The sequence below is a fragment of the Arvicola amphibius genome, chromosome 5 (genome assembly GCF_903992535.2).
Source record: "Arvicola amphibius chromosome 5, mArvAmp1.2, whole genome shotgun sequence".
In the NCBI taxonomy this organism is placed as follows: domain Eukaryota; kingdom Metazoa; phylum Chordata; class Mammalia; order Rodentia; family Cricetidae; genus Arvicola; species Arvicola amphibius.
Window position 1 is genome coordinate 41,107,933 of NC_052051.1, and position 21,406 is coordinate 41,129,338.

Genomic DNA, 21,406 nt, shown 5'->3' on the forward strand with positions numbered 1-21,406 from the left:
AGACAGGCAACTGTGCAGCATCTGAGTCTCCTAGAGGATATTAGTACCGTTTTCTCTTATCAAGACCTCTAACTCATCTTAAAGTTTATTTCATGAGATGCTTCAAATCCCCTACGGTCTAAATACTTTTCACCTATGATGGAGGATTTATTAGCAAATATCCTCAGAGGAAACATCTTCCTGGCAATAAATCCATTCTTTCGACTTCCATGGCTCAGTTCCCAAAACATTATGAAATGCAAAGCAAACATAAACAAACATCTCGTTTGCCCAACAAGCCCCAAGCTTCAATGCTCTAGATCAAAAAACTACAATAAGACTGAATATGAAGCAGTTCGCTGTTACCAAGAAGATAAAAAGGGAATAAAAAATGCAAACATGGTGACTTGGTTTTCAAAGTAGCACATGTAGGGTTCCTAACAATGCATTAGGAGCAACGGTGTAACCGGAGATTGTGTATATTTATAGTAAAAGTCACCACGAAGAACTAGGTGTTCATGAAGTAGTGGGCATGATGTAATTGTTCACAGTGCACCTTCATACCCATCCTAACTCAGCAATGCTTTCCTTCTAGATGAACAAAGCAGGGGTCTAGGCAGTGACTGAGGTGAATCGAACATGCATCAGACTCAGAACTCAATGGTACATGGGCCACAGTAATTTAAATTGCTTCTGTTGAGGAAAACCCGCCATGGTCTAAAGTAATGGATCTTACATAAGGAATACTTCTGCCACTCTCAATCAGGAGGCATCTACACTAACCTGCTCAGTATTACATACCCATAAAAAGACATTCCCAGACAAGGATTACTGTGAAAACAGTTTACTTTTAAAGTCATTCTAGGATACAGTGGGAATGAGACAGAAAGGGAAGAAAGCCTTATAGGGTGCTGTCAAACAAAAGGTGGCCTTTATTCTACAGAAATGCTTTACGATTATTCTGCATGCACCTCTGGGTGGATCGGCCCAAGAGGAGGTTCAGGTGTGTGTGATTTGTACCCATCAGATCTCACTGATCACGGTGGGTGTGACTCACCAGACCACGAGAAGCTACAGAGGATGAAAAGTGACTTCTAACAGCTGGGCGGGGGGGGGGGAGGGGACAAAAGGATACAGATGCTGACTGGACACTAGAACACAGCAGGGGGGTCCTGTGGAAGGGTGAGGACCAGGTAGGACACTTGGAACTGTTTCTATCTATCCCTCATTGACAGTACACATGGAAAGACAGAGAAGAGAGAGGAAGCACTGACCACCAGAGCTGTGACTCTGCAGCAGCAGGGGCTCTGCTCTGGGCCCAGGGAACAACGGCAGTGCCCACAAGGCTGCACCATGTCAATTGTGCTCCTTGCTAAGGTGATTTCATGTATTGTTGAGCCTCTAGAAAACGTTCAATGGATAAACGAATAGACTTCGTCCCCTAATTTATAATCAGATCTTATGTCCAAGCACACCGTCAGTTTTGGAGTACCACATGAAAGGGCCAGAAGTGATGTCCCTGGCATGCACTTGACACAGTGTCTACCAAAGATAGAGAGTCCACTGCCAAGTGGTTCATCCTGAAGCAGGTGCCCACCATTTTTTATGGAGGCCAGACTGGTTTTTTCATAGGAAATCACATGATTTCTTTTTGTGAGGTTTATGATTCATCATCTAAAATATTTCTTAGCTCTGGACTCCTGTTTTAAAAATATCACCACAGCTTATGTAAATATTTAACTTCCAAACTTTTCATTTGAACTCTGTATAGAAATCTCAAATTACAAGAGAAGGGTATCTACATTTGACATTTATAGAAACGTCAGTCATCGGCACTCTTTCCAAGGGGCCCCAAGACTGTTTCAAGTCCTAGAGGAGGAAAGAGTAGCAGAAGGAGTTTGTAGCATACACAATCTCTCCTTTGCTGCTTCCCATAAATGACTGAATATGTAGGTTTAGATGTATGCCACACTCTAGATCATGGGTAAAGACAGAAGGTAACTGAGAACGAAGTAGGGAATGACAAAGAAGAAGTTCATATTGCTGACATCTCAAGCTATTCAAGTCAGGACATGGCAACAGGGTATCAGCTCAGTCCAGCTGGCCTGCCATGTACCCTTCACACGCAAAGGCAGGAAGAAGACCCCAAGGCAGATGGTGCCATGGGGTGCGACCTTCACTGCTGCAACTAGAAAGTGTAGAGAGCCACCAACCCATAGGATGACCTATTTGAAGAAATCAAATTAAGAACTCCAAATCACGCCATTCATCAGTATCCATTACATGTCGATTCCAAACCTTAATTAATAGTAATGATAGCAATAAGGATGAAGAGTCAGAAGAAAAGGAAACAAAGAGAAGTTGAAATGGGACTCCACCAAACTTTAAGACTTCGAGCCATCTTTTGTCACGCCTGAATTAGATGCCGGGGAATTCAAGACAAGCCACAGACAGAAGAATGTATTTGCAAAATTCACAACAGCTAGAACACAAGAAGTATCAACACAAGTGCAGGGGATGTAGCAAATAACCCAGAACCGAAATGGCCAGTCATGACTGAAAATATGCTCCGTTTCCCGGCAAATCCAGTTAGGGCAGATTAAAACTTAGATACAACAGTTGCATCAGTGCGGTTAAAGTTGAAATGTTTCTTAACAGTGTTGATTGGGGCAGGAGAAAACAGCTTCTCTCACATAAGCTTTCATAGGTGTAAACATTTAAAGTCAAAGACTAAAATGCAAAATATGTATACCTTCCAAGCATCACTGATACCCATGTTTCCCTTGGGGAATCCCTGACCCACATACTCACAGAGACAGAGCATCAAGCTAGCCATTTACTTTGTATCAAAGGAGGTTTGTTGTTGCCCCAAATTAGAAACAAATACCAAAAGTCCACCAATGGGAACTTCCTCACCATTAAATATGTTTGCAATCCGATATTTGAACACACTAGAGCAAGTTAAAAGAAGAGGGGGTTCATCATGAACATCTCGAAGGCATTCTGTGAAGTCAAAAGTTAAGTTTTGAAATAGCAAAAATAACATAACAGGATAAAATTAATTTTAACAAAACAAAATGCAATATTTCCACATGTTGCAAACAAAATGCACATTCAAATTCATGAAAAAAAACGTGGGAATAAACCAGAAAGATGATACTCATTCTTGACTCCAAAAAAAAAAAAAAAAAAAAAGAAAGAAAAAACTAAGATTGGGATTATCAGATTATCAGACAATGTTGAAAACATTTATACTGCTTTACTCTCTTACTAAAGAAAAACTTATTTGCATATTATCTGCATCTAAAGAAATATGTATCAAAATAAAATAGGATGGTTTTTCCTCTCATTCCTTTTTAAATCTTAGTAATTGTCTTCTCTTCCCCAAAACTCCTCTTTTAGAAAAAGAAGGAAGGATTTATTGAACCTTCTTGAGCTTCTTAGATCTGAACTAAACTGGTTTTATTTTTATATCAAAATTGGCACAGAATCAGAGCATTAAATTGCAAAACAACATTCTCCTGTGTCACAGTCTAGATAGGAGTTTGTGGGTTCTTTTATGTTGACCCTTTTCTCAGGTTCGCATAGTGACATGGATTTTGTGGCTAGCACTCCCTATATGTCTGCCAGTGTCCATGTGGCATATTCTAATGCAGACAACCTCTTTGGTACTCAGCATGCATAGAAACTTGTTCTCACTCATAACTTATAAATAAACGGACCCTTCTTATATACTCTACACTGAGACCAGAAAAACCACTGTGCTAAAAATAAAATAACCATAGTCAGTAACTCGCTTTTACTAATTGTATTCAATAAACTTCATAGAACCAACAGTAAGTGGAAAAACTGTCAAAAATAAGTCCAGCAATGGAACAAAGTCTGAACATTTATCTCTAAAGGTGATATTCACAGTCATCTGCTTACACTAACCCAAATATCCTGTCAGTGTTTCAGTAAACACATTTCTGCTCTCTAAAAATGACTGCCAGTTCTGGTTTTCAATTCTGAAATCTATCGTCTGTGCTGTCTGTCTTCTTTGTCACCTATCATTTCTATGGTTACAAGTCAAGAAGCGGCTGCGTATGGCAGCACTGCCTTTTCTACAGGGGAAAGCTGCAGCTTGAAAACAATGGCTCTGCTACAAGGTGCTATGTAGTCATGACAAGAAACGGACACCCATTAGACTCCATGAATATGAGGGGTTGCTTTCAGAGCTATACAAGGCAAGCTCTTATACGAAGGCTCCACTGAGGTTCTCTTTTTTGGTTTGTATGTTTTTGTTGTTCGAGACAGGGTTTTGCTGTAGCTATCGAGCTTGTCCTGGACCTAGCTCTTGGCATCAAACTCAGAGAGATCCACCTGCCTCTGCCTCCTGAGTGCCCCGATTAAAGGCACGCACCACCACCACCTGCCTCTTATACTACTCATTGTTTCCTGTGAGCACAGGAGGCTTCCAATGATGGCTAATCAAGGCATTTCCACATAAGCTGCATGGAGCAAAGGCAGGGCATGTTGGCAGAGGACTTAGAGAGATGAGAAGCATCTTATAGTAAACTCAGTGGAAGCTTCCCAATCATGGGAAACAAATGTGTAAATGCAAATGCTAACCTTAAAAGTATTATTTGTTTTCTCTGAGATCTCTGTAACACAGAGAACAGATTTTTAAGACTAACTGCCAAAAGAAAAAGAAACATACTTTAAACAAGTTGTCCTCTAAGGAGCATCATAATAGCGCCACTCAGTGCAGTTGTTCCTTCAAAGGATCTTATACATAACCTCAACTAAAAGCCTGGCGTGCTGCCCTCTGTTTGTGTGCACAGTTTGTCCGGCCTGCATAGACTCTAATGCATTGTTTACAGTCGTCCAAGACCAAAACATGGCTGCATCACTTGATTGGTTCCAAGACTGGGCTGAAAGCCAGAAAGAAAATGACAAACTTGAAATGTGGTAAGTTTCTTTCATTATTATTTTCTTAAATCCTCTCATCTTTTAGAGGCTAAGATATGTGATAGCTCGACCAAAAAATAAACCTCCAAACTGATAAATGAGGAATTATTAAAGATCTAAAAATCAAAAAGTAAAATTTACCATGTCTTGATGAAGATTAATATCTATAAGAGGAAATGCAATAAAGAGACAGAAGAAACCTCTTCCCTTTCACCCATTATTTGTTCCCATTGGTTATAAACAGCATTGTGACCAAGAGGGAAATGCTGGTATAAACATGTAAAGATCTTTTCTATGCTGAAAATATGCCTGGGTAAAATATTAGGCTTCTAGAACAATAGAGATGCATCAAAAGCCTTTGTCCCTACCTGTTTCTCTTCCTCAAGCAAAGAAATGTTCATGATTGGTCTTCTGGTGGAGCTTAACTGAGTTGCCATGAATTATTTAAAAACCCTAAAATATCTTCTGTTGCTTTTATGGAAATTTGATTTACAAGTTGAAAAAATCAAACTGACAGTTTGGTCTCTTGTACAAGCACCCAACCTTTAGAAATGCTCTAGGCATTATAATAAATCTTTCACAAATATAGCTGTAACTGTTCTAAAAATAGTCTTTAGGAGGAAAAAAAAACTCTTTCAAGCCATTGTTTTATACATAACAGCAGGAAACCAAACAGAATGTCTTAGCCAATGTGATTAACACGCCCAGTAATAAACATGAACATTAAGTATGAAATCTTACCCACACATAATTTTTGACACTGACCTAAGTTCTATGGTCGGTTCCCACATCTATGACCATAGAAGTTTGCAGAACACACAGATAGTAGTTAGATGTAGTTAGATATACTCTAGGACCATCAGGGTAGAATTTGCTTCTTGAGAGATTGGGAGATGGCCAGTTTGGGGCTGGCCTTGAGACCAGGTGCTAACTTTTTAGCATGGAAAATTTCCTGGAACCAACCCACACTCTCACAATGAATCTGCTCAGGTGAGAGAGAACCTGGGCTCACAAAGTGTAAAAAAGCTGCTCAAGGCAGCCTTAAACCAATCATCCAAGAACTTTGGATACCTGGGACATAACACAGTGTTTCACAAACTATCATTTGTAACCCATCACACAGTAATTGAGGAATCTGTAGCTGTTCTGACACCAATCTGTTAGTATTGCTAATAGAAGCCTATTGGTTTCTAAATGCATTTAGTACTCTCAAAAATAACAACAACAAACTACCTCTTCAGATATCAGAACATAGAGGACCCAAATATTATATATACTGGGTCTCTTAGGTGCCAGTGATTTTTGAAATAATAGCCACTTCCTATGAATATTCTTGTCTAACTGCCCATTAAACCTCAGATAGATTTTATGATCTGCAGACAGTTTTTAATAATTCAGTATGGAACTATCAACTGGCTTCATCAAAACTGAACCACTGAATTCTTAGTATTGTGGGCAGAAAGCTAATGTAGGAAGTTCCTTGAAAACTCAATAAAAGGTTAAAGGAATCTGGCTTTAATTTAACCCTATTCTAGTTTCCTCTGTGTTGCAATGAGAAACACCATGGCCAAAAGCAACTTGAAGGGATGGTTTCTTTGGCTTATGGATTAGAGTATATCACCAAGGAAAACCAAGGAAGGACCCCAAGGAAAGAGTCTGGAATCAGGAACTGAAGCAGAGTCCACAGAAGAACATTGTTTTCTGGCTTGATTCTAGGCTCATAGGTTTGCCTACCTTTCCTAGAGAGGCAGTCTCGCCTGCCTAGGGATCGTACTGCCTATAGGGAGTCTGGCTCTACTACATAAATTGTAAGTAGTAAATATCCCATAGATATGTCCACAGGACAAAGAAGGAGGCAGTTCCTCAACTGAGGTTCCCTCTCTTCAGAAGTGTCAAGTTGACAGCCACAATTTCCTATCACAAACATGAATAAATTATCAAGGCCAAATCAGGCTACTACTGGGAGAACTGTTAATTGTAACACAGAGAGAGGAGAGAAAAAAAGATAGACTGTTGAACCTTTGGCCATTAAGGTCAAAAGGAATCTTCTCGTCCTTTTTTTTTCATTCTGCATTGGAAGGGACTTAAATCAATGAACGCCCAGGATCATGTTCACCAAATGCAATCCACAAAGCCTGAGTTCGTCTTAAAGAGAAAACAATTATTCTAGGATCTAGTGAAGTCACCATTTCATACAAGCATCCATGAAAGATCCTAAGACCTTTAATCTGAGTTTCTGAAAATAGAATCAATAAATACACTGCAAAAGTTCATCCGTTAAGTGGGTGGAGTTACATATAAAGTAAGTAAATACTTTGTAAATGACCAACAGAATAATATAAGGAAGACATCTTATCTCTTACCTTGTTTTGGTCTGTCCAGTAAAAGAAAAATCCCTGAGGATCAGTCCTCAAAATAATTGGAGAAACAATAGTGGAGTCCTAGAAAAATGGAAGAAGAAAGCATGCATATCAATTCATGTCCCTGTGGGAACTTACTGAAGAAGTAATAATTCATAAGTGATTTTCCAAGGTTATTAATTATTAAGAAAAGTTTCAAGCAAAGTAGACATGGTAATTTTTAACTTCATAAAATTATTATTCAGAAGATTGACATGATGACTCATGGGGAAAAATAATTGCTGTACAAACATGAGGACCTGAGTTCAAATCCCTAGAACCTACATAAAGGCAAGTATGGTAATGGATGAGTGAGTGCGCCTGAGACAATATGGGAGGTAGGTATAAGAAAATCCCCAGAAGTCCCCGGGCCAGCCAACCAGTTGTAAACAGCAGTGAACAATAAAGAGACTTATTCCAAAGATGGCAGAAAGTGAGGACTGACATCCAGCGCTGTCCTCTGACCTCCACACAAACATCATGGTACATGTAAGCACTAGAGAATACACAATCACATGCACACTCGTGAACCAAAAAATTATCAGACACAGAAATGACAGAGTTAAACAATAATTAGAGCATCTCCACCTAACTGGATAAGGAGCATAGTAATGCATGCATTTATTAAGACAAAATTTTAAAGACATTGGCATACTATGTATTAGAAAACTATATTAAGATTTCCAAATAATGTTAACACTAACCATCATTATGTATTTCATCTAATTAAGGTTAATTAAAATCCATGCTTGAGGATAATATTTTAAATTACATTTGCTCCATAAAATGATTTTTAATTGTACCAAAGAGAGTAAGCATAGCATTTGGGCATTGCTGTTTCCAAGGTAACAGTAAATAAAGCCATCTTTTACATATTTGGAAAGGTGCATACAAAATTGTTGCAGATTTAAATTCCATATACGAATCTAAAACATCGTAAGCAAATAATGCTCTGATTTAGTATAACGAGGGTAAGACGCTAGGTTGCAAGCATTGTGCTATAACAGCCAACATTGTTGAGATGTGTTCTGTTCTCCCTGCAATATTTAACAAGACTTACTTCCTGCACACACATGTACAAATACATCAGATATGGATTTATGGATTTTTAAAATTTAAACAAAACTGCATCACTCCCCTTCCTTTTCCTCCCTACACCCTAATTCCAACCTGTCCCAATTCATATTCATGTTTTCTTTTTCTTTATTTATTGCACATATGTAATGTGTGTGAGTGAGTGTGTGTGTGTGTGTGTGTGTGTGTGTGTGTTTACACACACACAGCCTATTGAGTCCATTTAGCATTACTGATATACATACGGTTTCAGGGCTGACCACTTGGTATTGGATAATCAATTAGGGGTATCATCCATGGGGAAGACTAATTCTCCCTCTCTCAGTAGTAATTAGTTGCCTGTATATCTTTGTCTGGGATCCCATGAGATTTTCCCCTCCCACATGAGCATGTTTAGTGGTGAAATGAAGTACTCAGGTCTTTGCAGAAAATACATTTTTGCATTTTTCTTTGTCTTTGAGATCATAATTACATCATTTCCCCCTCCTTCTCCTCCCTCCAAGCCCCTGCCATATACCCCACTCTGTTCTATTTCATGGTCTCTTTTTTATAAATTGTTACATGCATGCATTTTATGCATATATATCCCTAAATATAAACTGCTCAGCCTGCATAATGTTCCTCAAATGCATATTTTCAGGGCTGATAATTAGGTATTAGATAGCCAACTGTTGTGCTCTTCCCTGAAAAAGACAATACTTTCCACTCTCACCATTCCTTAGTTGTTTATAGTTCTTTGTGTAGAGTTGAAGGGACTTATCTGCCACTTTGCTACTGTTGTTGTTTTGTGTGTTTGTTTCTAAGACTCTATTGTAATTGCAATATCTCTTCCTTTCCTTTCTTTCTTCCAAACTCTCCCATATACTCCTTCCTACTTTTTAAATTTCAACCCTCTTTTTTTTAATCAATTGCATGCATGTTGTAGAATAACCTTTTTGTGCACTGTGAAGATTTGGTCTCAGTGGTTTAATAAAGAGCTAAATAGCCATAGTTAGGAAGAAAGAGGCTAGGTAAGACTTGCAGACAGGGAGAGAATACTGGGATGATGAAGGGTGGAGTTGTCAGGAGACACAGGGAGAAGCAAGATGAACATGTCTTGCTGAAAAAAGTACTTAGCCATGTGGTAGTACACAGGTTAAAAAATATATATGGGTTCATTTAAGTTGTAAGAGCTAGTGAGTAACAAGGCTAAGATATCATTTAAACATTTATAATTAATAATAAGTTTTTGTGTGGTTATTTGGGAGCTGGTTGGTAGGAAAGAAAATTACACCTACAAATGTATATCTATAATATACACTATTATATATAATATATACTATATATACCTATATATGCACTTATATATAGAAGTATATACTACTAAATATACTCTATTGAGTTCACATAATGTTACTTGTATGTATGTTTTGAGGTTGACTTTTGCACTAGACAATAAATTGGTGTTTTCTTCCCTGGGAAAGACAACCTCTCCCACTTCCAGCTTTCCTCTGTTGCCTGTTGTTATTTATACAGGGTTTGAGACCTCATGGGCTTTTCCCCACCCAGTTTGAAATATCTGTTGTTGTCATCCTTGTTGAGCTCACATTTAGGTGGTCTTGTGAAAACATAGTTATTGAAGGAGACTCCACAAGCACTAATTTACTAAACCAGCAAAATCCCTAACAATCTATTAACATTGTCCTTTCACCCATAGAAAAGTGCAGTCTTCACACCTTTTAGTGAAACTTCATTTGCCACGGACAGAGATCATTACAAAAAAACACAAAAAAATCAACAAAAAACAAAAACGTCAAGCCCTTTGCGAATGGATACATCTAGAAAACACTCCTGCATGTAAGACTCAGGCAACATTGCAGAGAAGATGTGGAAAAACTGTGCTGTAATGTTGTATTTCCCAGGGCTGGAGAGACGGTTCCATCATCTAAAAGCAGAGTTCACAACCAAAACACCAAGAGTTTATGCATCACTAACCACCTTTGTTTTCCTTTTATTGATAATAGATTTTTCCCAGTCATATAATATATCCTGATTATAGTTTACACATCATTTACTCCTCCTAGTTCCCCCTCCCATCCGGATCCACTCACTTTCTGACCCTCATTAGAAAATAAAGTATGCTTTTAAGGAAGAATTATGAAATACAATAAAATAGAATATAATAAAGAAAAAGCTAACACACTGGAGTAGGACAAAGCAGTCATCCAGAAAAAAAAAAGAGCCCAAGAGAATGTACAGAAACAGATCCACTCTAATCACCAAGAAATCACATAAAAACATTCAACTAGAAGCCATAGTACATAAACAGAGGACATGGTGTAGACCCATGCATGCATGCCTCGGTTTCTGTGAGTTCATATATTAATCATGTTGATTTAGAGGACCTCATTTTTTGGTGTCCTCCATCCTCTCTGGCTCTTTATGCCTACTCTTCCTTAGCGTTCCCTAACTCTGAGGGAAGAGATTTCATGAAGACATCCTATCTAGGGCTGAGTGTTTGAAAGACTCTCACTCTCTGCATATTGTCTGGCTATGAGTATCGGTTTTTGTTCCCATTTGCAGCAGGAGGAAACTTCTCTGATGATGGCTGAGCAAGGCACTAATTTGTCAGTATAGCAGAATGTCATTAGGGGTCATTTTATTATTACATCTTTTTTTTTGGAACAAGAGTATTCGGTTTTACCCTAGGTCTACGGGCTATCTAATCTCAGGTTCTTTGTCATCCAAGCTTTGCCGGGTATGGGATCCATCTCCTGGAGTGGACCTTCACTCAAATCAGATATTGGTAGGTTACTCCCACAAGCTGTGTGCCAACATTACACTAGCATATCTTGTAGGTAAGACACCAATGTCATGTCAATACAAGCTTTGTAGATGGGTTGGTATTTATGTTTCTCTTTTGGTAGTACACAGAGTATCTTCATGTACCAAAGATGCTAGAACATGGTATGAAGGCTCTATGTAAGCACAAGTTTAACTTCTCAGTATTCAATGAGTTGTGTAGGTGTTGCTTTCAGCAATGTGCCTTGCCATTAGTTTGTGGAGAGCTGTCTTGGCGACAGCCTGGATTGTATGGGAAGTCACATGAATTCCTTTTGGCCAACAACATTGGGTTTCATCTGGGTTTGACAACTTTAATTAAATAATCGTCACATATGTAAGTTATTTTAGGAAGTCACTTCTGTATTAGGTTTCCATACATACCATCCCTCAGATGGGGCTTAAATTTAGCTGTCTCTCCCTGTATTTTCTCCCTCATCACCCTTTTCCCTTCCCCTCCCTATTTGGTCATCCCATTCCAGCTCCCCATTCATCAGTAACTATCTAATCTAATTCTATTGTCTAATGAGCTCTATATGTTCCCCCTAGACCTTTATTTTAGACCTAACCTCTGTGGTTCTGTGGACTATAGGATGGTTATCATTGACTAAAAAGCTTATATCTACATATAACCAAATAACATATTTCTCTTCCTGGTTCTAGGATACCCCACTCAGCATAAATTTTTTTCTAAATGCATTCATTTAACTGAGAATTTCATGGTTTCATTGTTTTTAACAGCTGAGTAATATTCTATTGTATAGATGTACCACATCTCCTCATCTGTTGAGTGACATCTAGCTTTCTTCCAGTTTCTGGATATTATGAATAGAACAGCAGTGAGCATGGTGGAAACAATGTCTTTGTGAGAGAATGAAGAGTCGTTTGGGTATATGCCCAAGAGTGATATAGCTTGATCTTGAGGTAAACCGATTCCCATTTTCCTGAGGAACTGCCACATTCATTTCCATAGAAGCTGTAAAACTTTGCAGGCCCACCAGCAATGGATGAGTGTTGCCCCTACTCTCCATCTTCACCAGCATGAACTGTCACTTGCTTAATTGATCTAACCAATTCTGGTGGGTGTAAGATAAAATCTCAAAGTAGTTTTGATTTGCATTTCCCTGATGAAGATGAACAATTCTTTAAGCATTCCTTGGCCATTTGAGTATCCTCATTTGAGAATTTTCTGCCTAAATCTATACCTCATCTTTTTTTTAATTTGGTTGTTTATTTTCCTGTTACCTAGCTTTTGAGGTTTTTATATATTTTGAGTATTAGTCCTCTAATAGATGTAGAATTGTTATAGAAAATTTTCCTATACTGTAGACAGTATAGGATTTGTCTGAACTTCAGTGTCCTTGGCCATACAGAAGCTTTTCAGTTTCATGAGGTCACATTTATTAATTGTTGACCTTAGTGCCTGTGCTAACAGTGTTCTGTTCAGGAAGTTACTCCCATGCCAGGGAGTTCGAGGCTATTCCTCTCTTTCACATCTGTCAGGTTCAATATATCTAGATTCATGTTAAAGTTTTGATCCAATGGGGTTGAGTTTTATGCAGCGTGATGAGTATGGTTCTATTTTTCTTCTTCTACATGCAGTGCTCTAGTTTGACCAACCTCGTTTGTTAAAGGTGCTGTCTTTTTTCCAGTGTGTATTTCTGGGTTCTTTACCCAAAACCAGAAGTTCATGGATGTTTGGATGTTTTTCTGGGGCTTCAATTCTATTCCATTGTTGGATGTGTATCTTTTTGTGTCGATACCATAAATTTTCATTACTATAGCTTTGGAGTACAACTTGAAATTGAGAATGGTGATACCTAAAGTAGGTGTTTTTTTTTTTTTAAAAAAAAATGGGATTGTTTTAGCTATCTGGGTTTGTGTGGGTGTTTCCCTATGAAGCTGAGAATTATTTTTTGAATATCTATTATGAATTGTGTTGTACTTTTGATGGGGGATGCACTGAATCTGTAGATTGCTTTTGATAGGATGGCCATTTTTACCATACCAATTCTACCAACCCATTTTTCATCTTCTAATACTACTTTTTTAATATCTTAAAGTTCTTATCATACAAATCTTTCACTTGCATGGACAGAGTTACTCCAACAAATTTCATAGTATTTGTGGCTATCAAGAAAGGTGTTGCTACCTTGATTTCTATCTCAATTCATTTGCTATTTGTATACAGGAGATTTACTGATTTTTAAATTAATTTTGTATACAGCTGCTTTTCTCAAAGTGTCTATCAGCCATAGGAGTTTCTCGCTGGAACTTTTAGGGTCATGTATGTATACTCTCATATCATCTACAAATAAAGAAACTCTGAGACTTCTTCCATTTCAATCTGTATCCCCTCGATCTCCCTCAGTTGTCTTATTGCTCTAGGTAAATCTTCAAATACTATATTGAATATATATGGAAAGAGTGGACAACCTTGTCTTGTTTCAGATTTTAATAGAATTGCTTTGAATTTCTCTCCATTTAAATTGACGTTGGCTATGGGCTTCCTGTAAACTGTCTTTATTGTGTTGAGGTGTTTCCCTTGTATTCCTAAATCTCTTCAGCACTTTTATGAAGGAGTGATGGATTTTGTCAAAGGTGTTTTCTGCATTTAATGAGATTGTCATATGGCTTGTCTCCTTCAATTTGTTTACATATATTCATATGCTGCATATATTGTATTATCCCTGCATCTCTGACATGAAGCTGACTTGATCATGGTGGATATCTTTTTGATGTGTTCTTGGATTAAGTCTGAAAGTATTTTATTGTGAATATTTGCATCTATGTTCCCAAGGGAAATTGACCTATAATTCACTTGGGGAGACCTGTATTATGTTTGGGTATCAGAATAACTGTGGGCTCATAAAACATATTAAGCAATGTGATCTTCCTGTTTCCATTTTGTGGAATAATTTGAGGAGTATTGGCATTAATTCTTCTTTGAAAATGTAGTAGAATTCTACGTTAGAGCCATCTGCCTTGGATTGTTGCTGTTGTTACAGCCATTGTTGAAAATATTTCAATCACTGCTTCTATTTCACTAGGGTTTATAGGTTTAAATTGCTTACAAGATCTTGATTTAATTTTTGTAAATGGTATATATCTAGAAAATTATCTATTTTTTATATTTTCCAATTTGGTGGGGTGAAGGGTTTTTAAATATGTACTTATAATACTCTGGATTTTCTCAGTGTTTGTTTTTATGTCCCCATTTTCTTTTCTGTTTTTGTTATTTTGTATATTCTCTCTGCCTTTTAGTTGATTTGTATATGATTTTTTTCAATCTTACTGATTTTTCTCCAAAAAAAAAACCCTTTGTTTCATTGATTCTCTGCCCTGTCTTTATTGTTTCTATTTTATTGATTTCAGTCCTGAGTTTGATTATTTCTTGTCATCTACTTCTTTTGTATTTACTGTGATTTGTTCCTTTTGTTCTAGAGTTTTCATGTGTGCTGTTCTGTTACTAGTATGAGATCTCTCTCATTTTTCTATGTAGGCACTTAGTGTTATGAACTTGCCTCTTAGAGCTACTTTCATTATATCCCATAAGTTTAGGTAAGTTGTGTATTCATTTTTATTCAATTCTAGGAAGTCTTTATATCTTTTTCTTTATATCTGCCATGACCCATTTTTCATTGAGTAGTGAGACATTCAGTTCCCATGAGTATGTAAGTAGTCTATTGTTTCTGTTGTTATTGATATCTACCTTTAATCCATGGTGATCAGATAAAATGCAGGGTGTCATTTCAAATTCCTTGTGCCTGTTAAGAACTACTTTGTATCCATGTATGTGGTCAATTTGGGAGAAAGGTCTATGAGCTACTGAGAAGGGATATTGTTTCATGGCTGAGTGAAAGGTTCTATAAATATCGGTTAAGTTCATTTGGTTTTTTTTTTTGTTTTGTTTTGTTTTTTTTTTTTTTTTTTTTTTTTGGTTTTTCGAGACAGAGTTTCTCTGTAGCTTTGGAGCCTGTCCTGGAACTAGCTCTTGTAGACCAGGCTGGCCTCGAACTCACAGAGATCCGTCTGCCTCTGCCTCCCGAGTGCTGGGATTAAAGGCGTGCGCCACCACCGCCCGGCGTTCATTTGGTTTTTAACATCAGTTAGCTCCAGCATTTCTCTGCTTAGTTTTTGTCTCAGTGATCTGTCTATTGGCAAGAGCAGGTTACTGAAACCACTACCAGTTTGCAAGGGTCAATATGTGATTTAAGCTGTAGTAGTAATTCTATTATGAATGTATATGTCTTTCTGTTTGTTCTATAAATATTAATAATTGTAATGTCACCTTACTTGATTTTTCCTTTGATGAGTATGTAGTGTCCTTCCCTATTTCTTAGGATTAGTTTTGGTTTAAAGCCCATTTTATTAGATATTGCATCATGTCTGTTTTATTAGATATTAAAATGGCTCCAACAGTTTGCCTCCTAGGACCATTTGCTTGGAATATTTTTCCATCCCTTTACCCTGAGGTGATGTCTATCTTGATGTTAAGATGTGTTTCTGCAATGCGCAGAAGAATATACCCTGTTTTCTCATTTATTGCTAGTCTGTCTTTTTATTGGATAATTGAGACCATTTGTGTTGAGAGAAATTACTGAGCAGTTTGTTGATTCCTGTTACTTGGGTTATTTCTTTATTTATTTTGGTATTCTGGTGGTGGTGGTGGTGGTGGTGGTGGTGGTGGTGGTGGTGGTGGTGGTGGTGGTGGTGGTGGTGGTGGTGGTGGTGATGGCAGGGTAGCGTGTTTACCCTCTTTTGAATTGCTGGTCTGGGATTATTATGCGTAGTTAACTTCTTCAGGTTGGAGTTTTCCTTCTAGTGCATTGTATAGGGTTAGGTTTGTAGACAGATATTGCTTAATTTTTGTTTTCTCATGGAATATCTTATTTTCCCTAGCTATAGTGATTAAAAGTTTGCTGGCCATAGCAGTCTGTCTGTCATGTGTGTTCTCTTAGAGTCTGTAGAGTATCTATCCAGGCACCTGGCTTTTAAAGTCTCCATTGAAAAGTAAGGTGTTACTCTAATAGGTCTGCCTTTTTATCTTACTTGGTCTTTCTCCCTTGAAGCTTTTAGTAGTCTCTCTTTGCACTGTGTGTTTTGATTATTCTGTGGCAAAAGGACTTTCTTTTCTGGTCCAGTCTATCTGGTGTTCCGTGTGCTTCTCCTCTCTTTCTTTAAATTGGATAATTTTTCTTCTATGATTTTATTGAGAATATTTCCTGTGCCTTTGACTTGGGTGTTTACTCCTTCTTCTGCTCCTACTATTCATAGATTTAGTATTTTCATCTTGTCCCACATTTCCTTGGATGTTTCATGTTTTTTTTTTAATTCAGTATTTTCTTTGACCAAGGTATCCATTTCTTTCTCATGTTTCCAATGCCCAATATTCTCCCTTTCATTTTGTATATTCTGTTGGTGAGGCTGACCTCTGAGGCTCCTGTTCTAGTTTCTAAATTTTCCACTCAGTTTGGGTTTTCTTTAATGACTCTATTTCCACTTTAAGATCTTTAACTGTTTTATTCGTTTTCTTCCGCTGTTTATCTTTTCATAGATTTGATGAATTTATTGGTTTCCTCTTTAAGTACCCCTATCATATTATAAAGGGTATTTTAAGGTATTTCTCTTGTTCTTCAGCTATGTTGTAATGTTCACGGCACACCATGGTAGGGTGGCAGGGCTCTAGTGGAAACATATTGGCCTGGCTGTTATTGATTGTCTTTTCATGCTGGTGTCTAGACATCTGGGTTTGGGAAGATTATAATTGTAGGTGCTGATATCTGGTCTTGTCTTTGTTGGGTGGGTGTTTTGCTCTTGGTTTCAGTTTCCTCTTTGGTTCATAGTGGAGTGTGGTGGCTGTGTTGACTGGCAGGAAATTCTTTGGGGATCCAGACAGGTGTGGCCACTAGGGGTTCCAGGTAAAAGGTCTTTCTACATTGGGAGCTGATACTTAGGAAAAGGGATGGAGGGATGGAGAGGAGCCTTAGGAGGGAGGAAAAGAGGGTGTTCCACCAGAATTTCTTAATCCCCTGAGAACAGAAGCAGAGCATGAGAAGGAGCCCTAGCAAGTGGTCTGCTACAGAGCTAGGGAAGAGACCAGGGGACTGGATTGGATTGGAATAGGTGAAGATCTGCTGTTAGCCTATCTGCTTCCCTGGCTGAAGTCCATATCTTTTTCAGCAATTTCATATATATCCCAACCACAGCAAATGCTAACCTCTGAGTAATCAAAAGATGTTGTTACAAAAGCGTACAGAGAACTTAGGGAGAACTTTGGAAGGTTTTATTGTTTGTTCAGGGTAGGCAGAGCAGCAGTAATGGATTTTCATTTCCCTATAAGTTTAATTTTAAGAGCTCAGCACTGGAGGCAGCCCACTTGATTTCCAGTGCCTCCCTATTCCCTTTCTCAGTTCTTCACTGAGCAGGGATAGAAAGGCTGATATGTATATACATACTGATATGTATCTTCCAAAGCTGCAAGTATCAAAGAGGATGATTTTAGTAAGGCGCCTTCACAAATACATGCATGCCACATAACAATGTTTGCTATAAATATTGACATATTTAAAAAACAAATATTGGCCTAGGACATGAGGTGAAAGCACCTCTTGCTCAATCCCAGGAAACTGAATGTGACCCCTAAGAACCCAAATCTCTAGTCTTGCATGCCTACTATGAGGCTGAAGAAAGAGCTACAATTGATCAAAAGCTTACAAGCCAGTTACCCGGGAGTCCTCGTCAATTGAGACACTGAGCTACAAGATCAAAAGCTGAGAACAAGCTCCTGAATGTTATTCTCTGACCTCTACAAATTCACCTTGGCAAACAAGTATGTGCACAAACACAAAAATAATAATAACTAAAAATGTGCTGAAGTATCAAATTGAGGCTTATTTTAATATGCATTTTATTGAGCAAAAGAGTTCAAACATAAAATTTATCATAGCTAAAATCACACTTGAGTGGCATTTCATTGACACACACTTATATTACCATGTCGTGCCACCACCATCCACTGGCAGAACCACTTCATCTTCCCAAACAGAAGTGCTACAACCATTGAACACTGCATGCTATTTCCTCCTTCTATAGCCCTGGAACTATCATTATACTTTCTGTCTCAAGAAATTTGATTACTCTGTAAATGGAGGCATGCAATGGCATCCTTTTCTGCCTGGCTTATTTCACTTAGCAAAATATCCTCCATGTTCATTCATATTATAGCTGCACCATGTTTTATTATCTACTCATCTTTCAGTGGACCTTGAGTTACTGGCTTTGAACAATGCTGCCATGGATAAAGAAGCGTGGACATCCCCTTAAGACTTTACTTGTAACTACTTTCAGTAGATACCCAAAACTGCTGGAACTGCAGGCTCATATATAGGTCTATTCTTAATATCTTGAGGCAATCAGCATCCAGTCTTATTCTGATATTTATTACATATTCTTTTTTTACGTTTTTGCATTCTTTTTTATTTTTTTAAAAAGAAAACAAACTATCTTTTTTCATTTTACATACCAATCCCAGTTCCCACTCCTTTCCCTCCTCCCATTCTCTCCACCTTCCCCATCACCCCACCCCTCATCCACTTCTCCCTACTGTATCTAGACCCTCCCTACTATATGTAGGCTAAGCAAGGTATTCACCCAAAGACAATGGGGTCTTTAAAAATGTATTTATATTATGTGTACAGGTGTTTTGTCTTCGTGAATGTCTGTGAACCCCCTGCATTTCCGTTGTCCACAGAAGTCAGAAAGCAAAGGTGGGTGTTGTAAGACAGGTGTTGCCAACAACTGTGAGCATCCATGTAGGTGCTGGAAACCAAACTGGAAGAGCATCCAGTGCCCTCAACTGAGGAGCCACTTCCCCAGCCCCTTCCCACACATTCTTAACATATAGCTTGGAAAATTATCTTTTAAAAGAATGGCACTGGCGCATGGAATTTCAGAAAAAGTCAAAAATTTCAAAATTCCTTCAAACTTAAATGTCAAAAAAAAAGAAGCCATTTGGAAATAAAATTTGTTCTTAAAATGCAGGAATAATTCAACACTGTTTTAGGCGTCTGCGAGATTACAAGTATGACAGTTCCCAGATACATTTGCAGACATGTTCCATCGCCTGCTCTTCTCGAGGTGAGAAAAACAAAAGGCTTGGTGAGCTGCACAAAGCACATCGCCTAACTTCCAGACCAATTGGCATTAACCCGCAGGCCATTTTCGGGTCACCTCCTCTTCTTTTCAGAGCAATGGACAAGATTCCAATAAAAAAAAAAAAATCTTGGCGACAATTCACTGCAAGAATCTTAAAAATCAAATGTTAATGTTAAAAGGCCAAAACCTACTAAATTTAGATGCTGGGTCTCTGTCTTAGGCCTCTTTGCTTTGTTCAGATACTGCTGATTCCAGTTTATTGGTTCTTCTTCCTGACCCCATGTTTGGTTACAGGTCCTCAGTAACCATTTGTCTCAACCATTTGCCCATGTCCTCCATAATCAAGTTCAAGATGTGAGTATCCTTACAAGAAGAGGAATCTGGGGCACAAACACAAACTGAAGGAGACAGGAAGAGAAACCAGCTACCTGTAAGCCAAGAAGAGAGGCCAGGAACAACCCCTTCCCTCTGGCACTTAGAAGAAAATAAGCTTGCAAAACGTCTGCACTTTCAGTTTCCAGAAGCAAGAGGGAAGAAGTTCCTGCTGCAAATCTGTGCTCCTTCCTTAGCGCAGCCCACATAAACTGATAAGAAAATCAGCAGAAGCCTCATGACTAACTTCAACTACCCAGCTCCTTTCTTAGCCCCTGTCTGAGGTCTTGGCCAAGGCTGAGAACAAGTCTGACTTCATGGTGATTCTCATGCTTTCATGCCACTGCAAGAGAACACATGTAACTAGACTCATGCAATTCTAAAGGTACCAAGACTGTAAATCAACCCAGGCACAAAAACCCTGCAGTGCTCTACAGATATTGCCCAAGATGCATATTAGGAAGTGGTAGAGAGAAATATGATGATAATATACACGGGGGTGAAAAAGCTATGCCAGGGAAGGAGAATTCTGAGACAGAACTCCACACATCAACAATAAAATTGTGAATATGAAATAAGAACATTATAAATTTAACCTAGGATGTCATGTTCATTGTTTTCTCCTTGCCATAATGAAATACCCAACAAAAAGCAGCTTGAAGAGAAAGGTTCATTTGGGCTTACAGTTTGAGGTAATACAATTTATCACAGTGGGATGGCATGTGACTAGCAGCTCTGTGGTGGTCAGAGAATATGGTACCCACATGCTCACATCTCAGAGAGTCAGAGATAGGGAGTCAGAAGAAGAGCAGATCGATAGCCCTCTCAGGCATCCCACGATAGTCCACTTCCTCTAGTGAGGCTCCTTCCCTAAGGCCTCACAACCTCCATAGTTAACACCAACAGTGGGGACCAAGTGCTCAAACATATAAGCTTGTAGGAGACATATGATATCAAACTATAACAGATGTGAAGGTAGAATGCTGAATTAGCATAACTGAGGCAGAATTGCCACGAAAATCATCACTGATGGGTGTTTTCCTCCAGGGCTACAAGAAGACTGGAATTTCTCAAAAAAAAAAAAAAAAAAAAAAAAAAAAAAAAAAAAAAAAAGGAATGTAGAGAGCTATGTAGCTTCATTCGGAACAGAGAAGGGAACCAGTGAAGAAATTTACTCTTAACTGAGAAGAAATAAGGAATAAAAATTTCTTTTGACAGAACATGTAGAAAAACCAGAAGCGTGATTCTTTAAATACCATGCAGTGTGTGTCAGACACTGAACTAGGGGACAAAAGAGAAACCTAGACCCCCTGTGTTCCACCTAGACGCTAATTATGTAGCATGTTATCAGACAGGAAAACCGATCTTTTCAATACAGCTCTAGTGGGTATCAAGTAACCATCCTATTTGGCTTTAATTTGCAATGATTTATCACCAATGATTTTGAATATCTTTTTATGTACTTACAAACTAGCATGCTTGTGGTGGGCAGGGACAAAGAGAGTGAACGAGGCAAGAGAGGGGCCTGATACATTTTAAATCAGTGAAGAACAGAGCATGTTATTTTAATCAGTGGTTTTCAACTGGGAGTGGTTTTATAACTTTGGGGACTGCTAGAAATATCTAGAAACAATTTTAACATCACAACTCTGGCG

General features: G+C 38.3%; 1 protein-coding gene across 2 annotated transcripts in view; it reads right to left on the reverse strand.

The window, feature by feature from the left end:
• The window catches only part of Plcb1 (phospholipase C beta 1), a 675,841-nt gene that overhangs the window by 642,873 nt on the left and 11,562 nt on the right, over positions 1 to 21,406 (reverse strand). For both annotated transcript variants that reach the window (XM_038329997.2, XM_038329998.2), the window contains exon 2: positions 7,293 to 7,370. In XM_038329997.2, the coding sequence (XP_038185925.1) occupies positions 7,293 to 7,370 (78 nt within the window). The remainder of the gene's footprint in view (positions 1 to 7,292; positions 7,371 to 21,406) is intronic.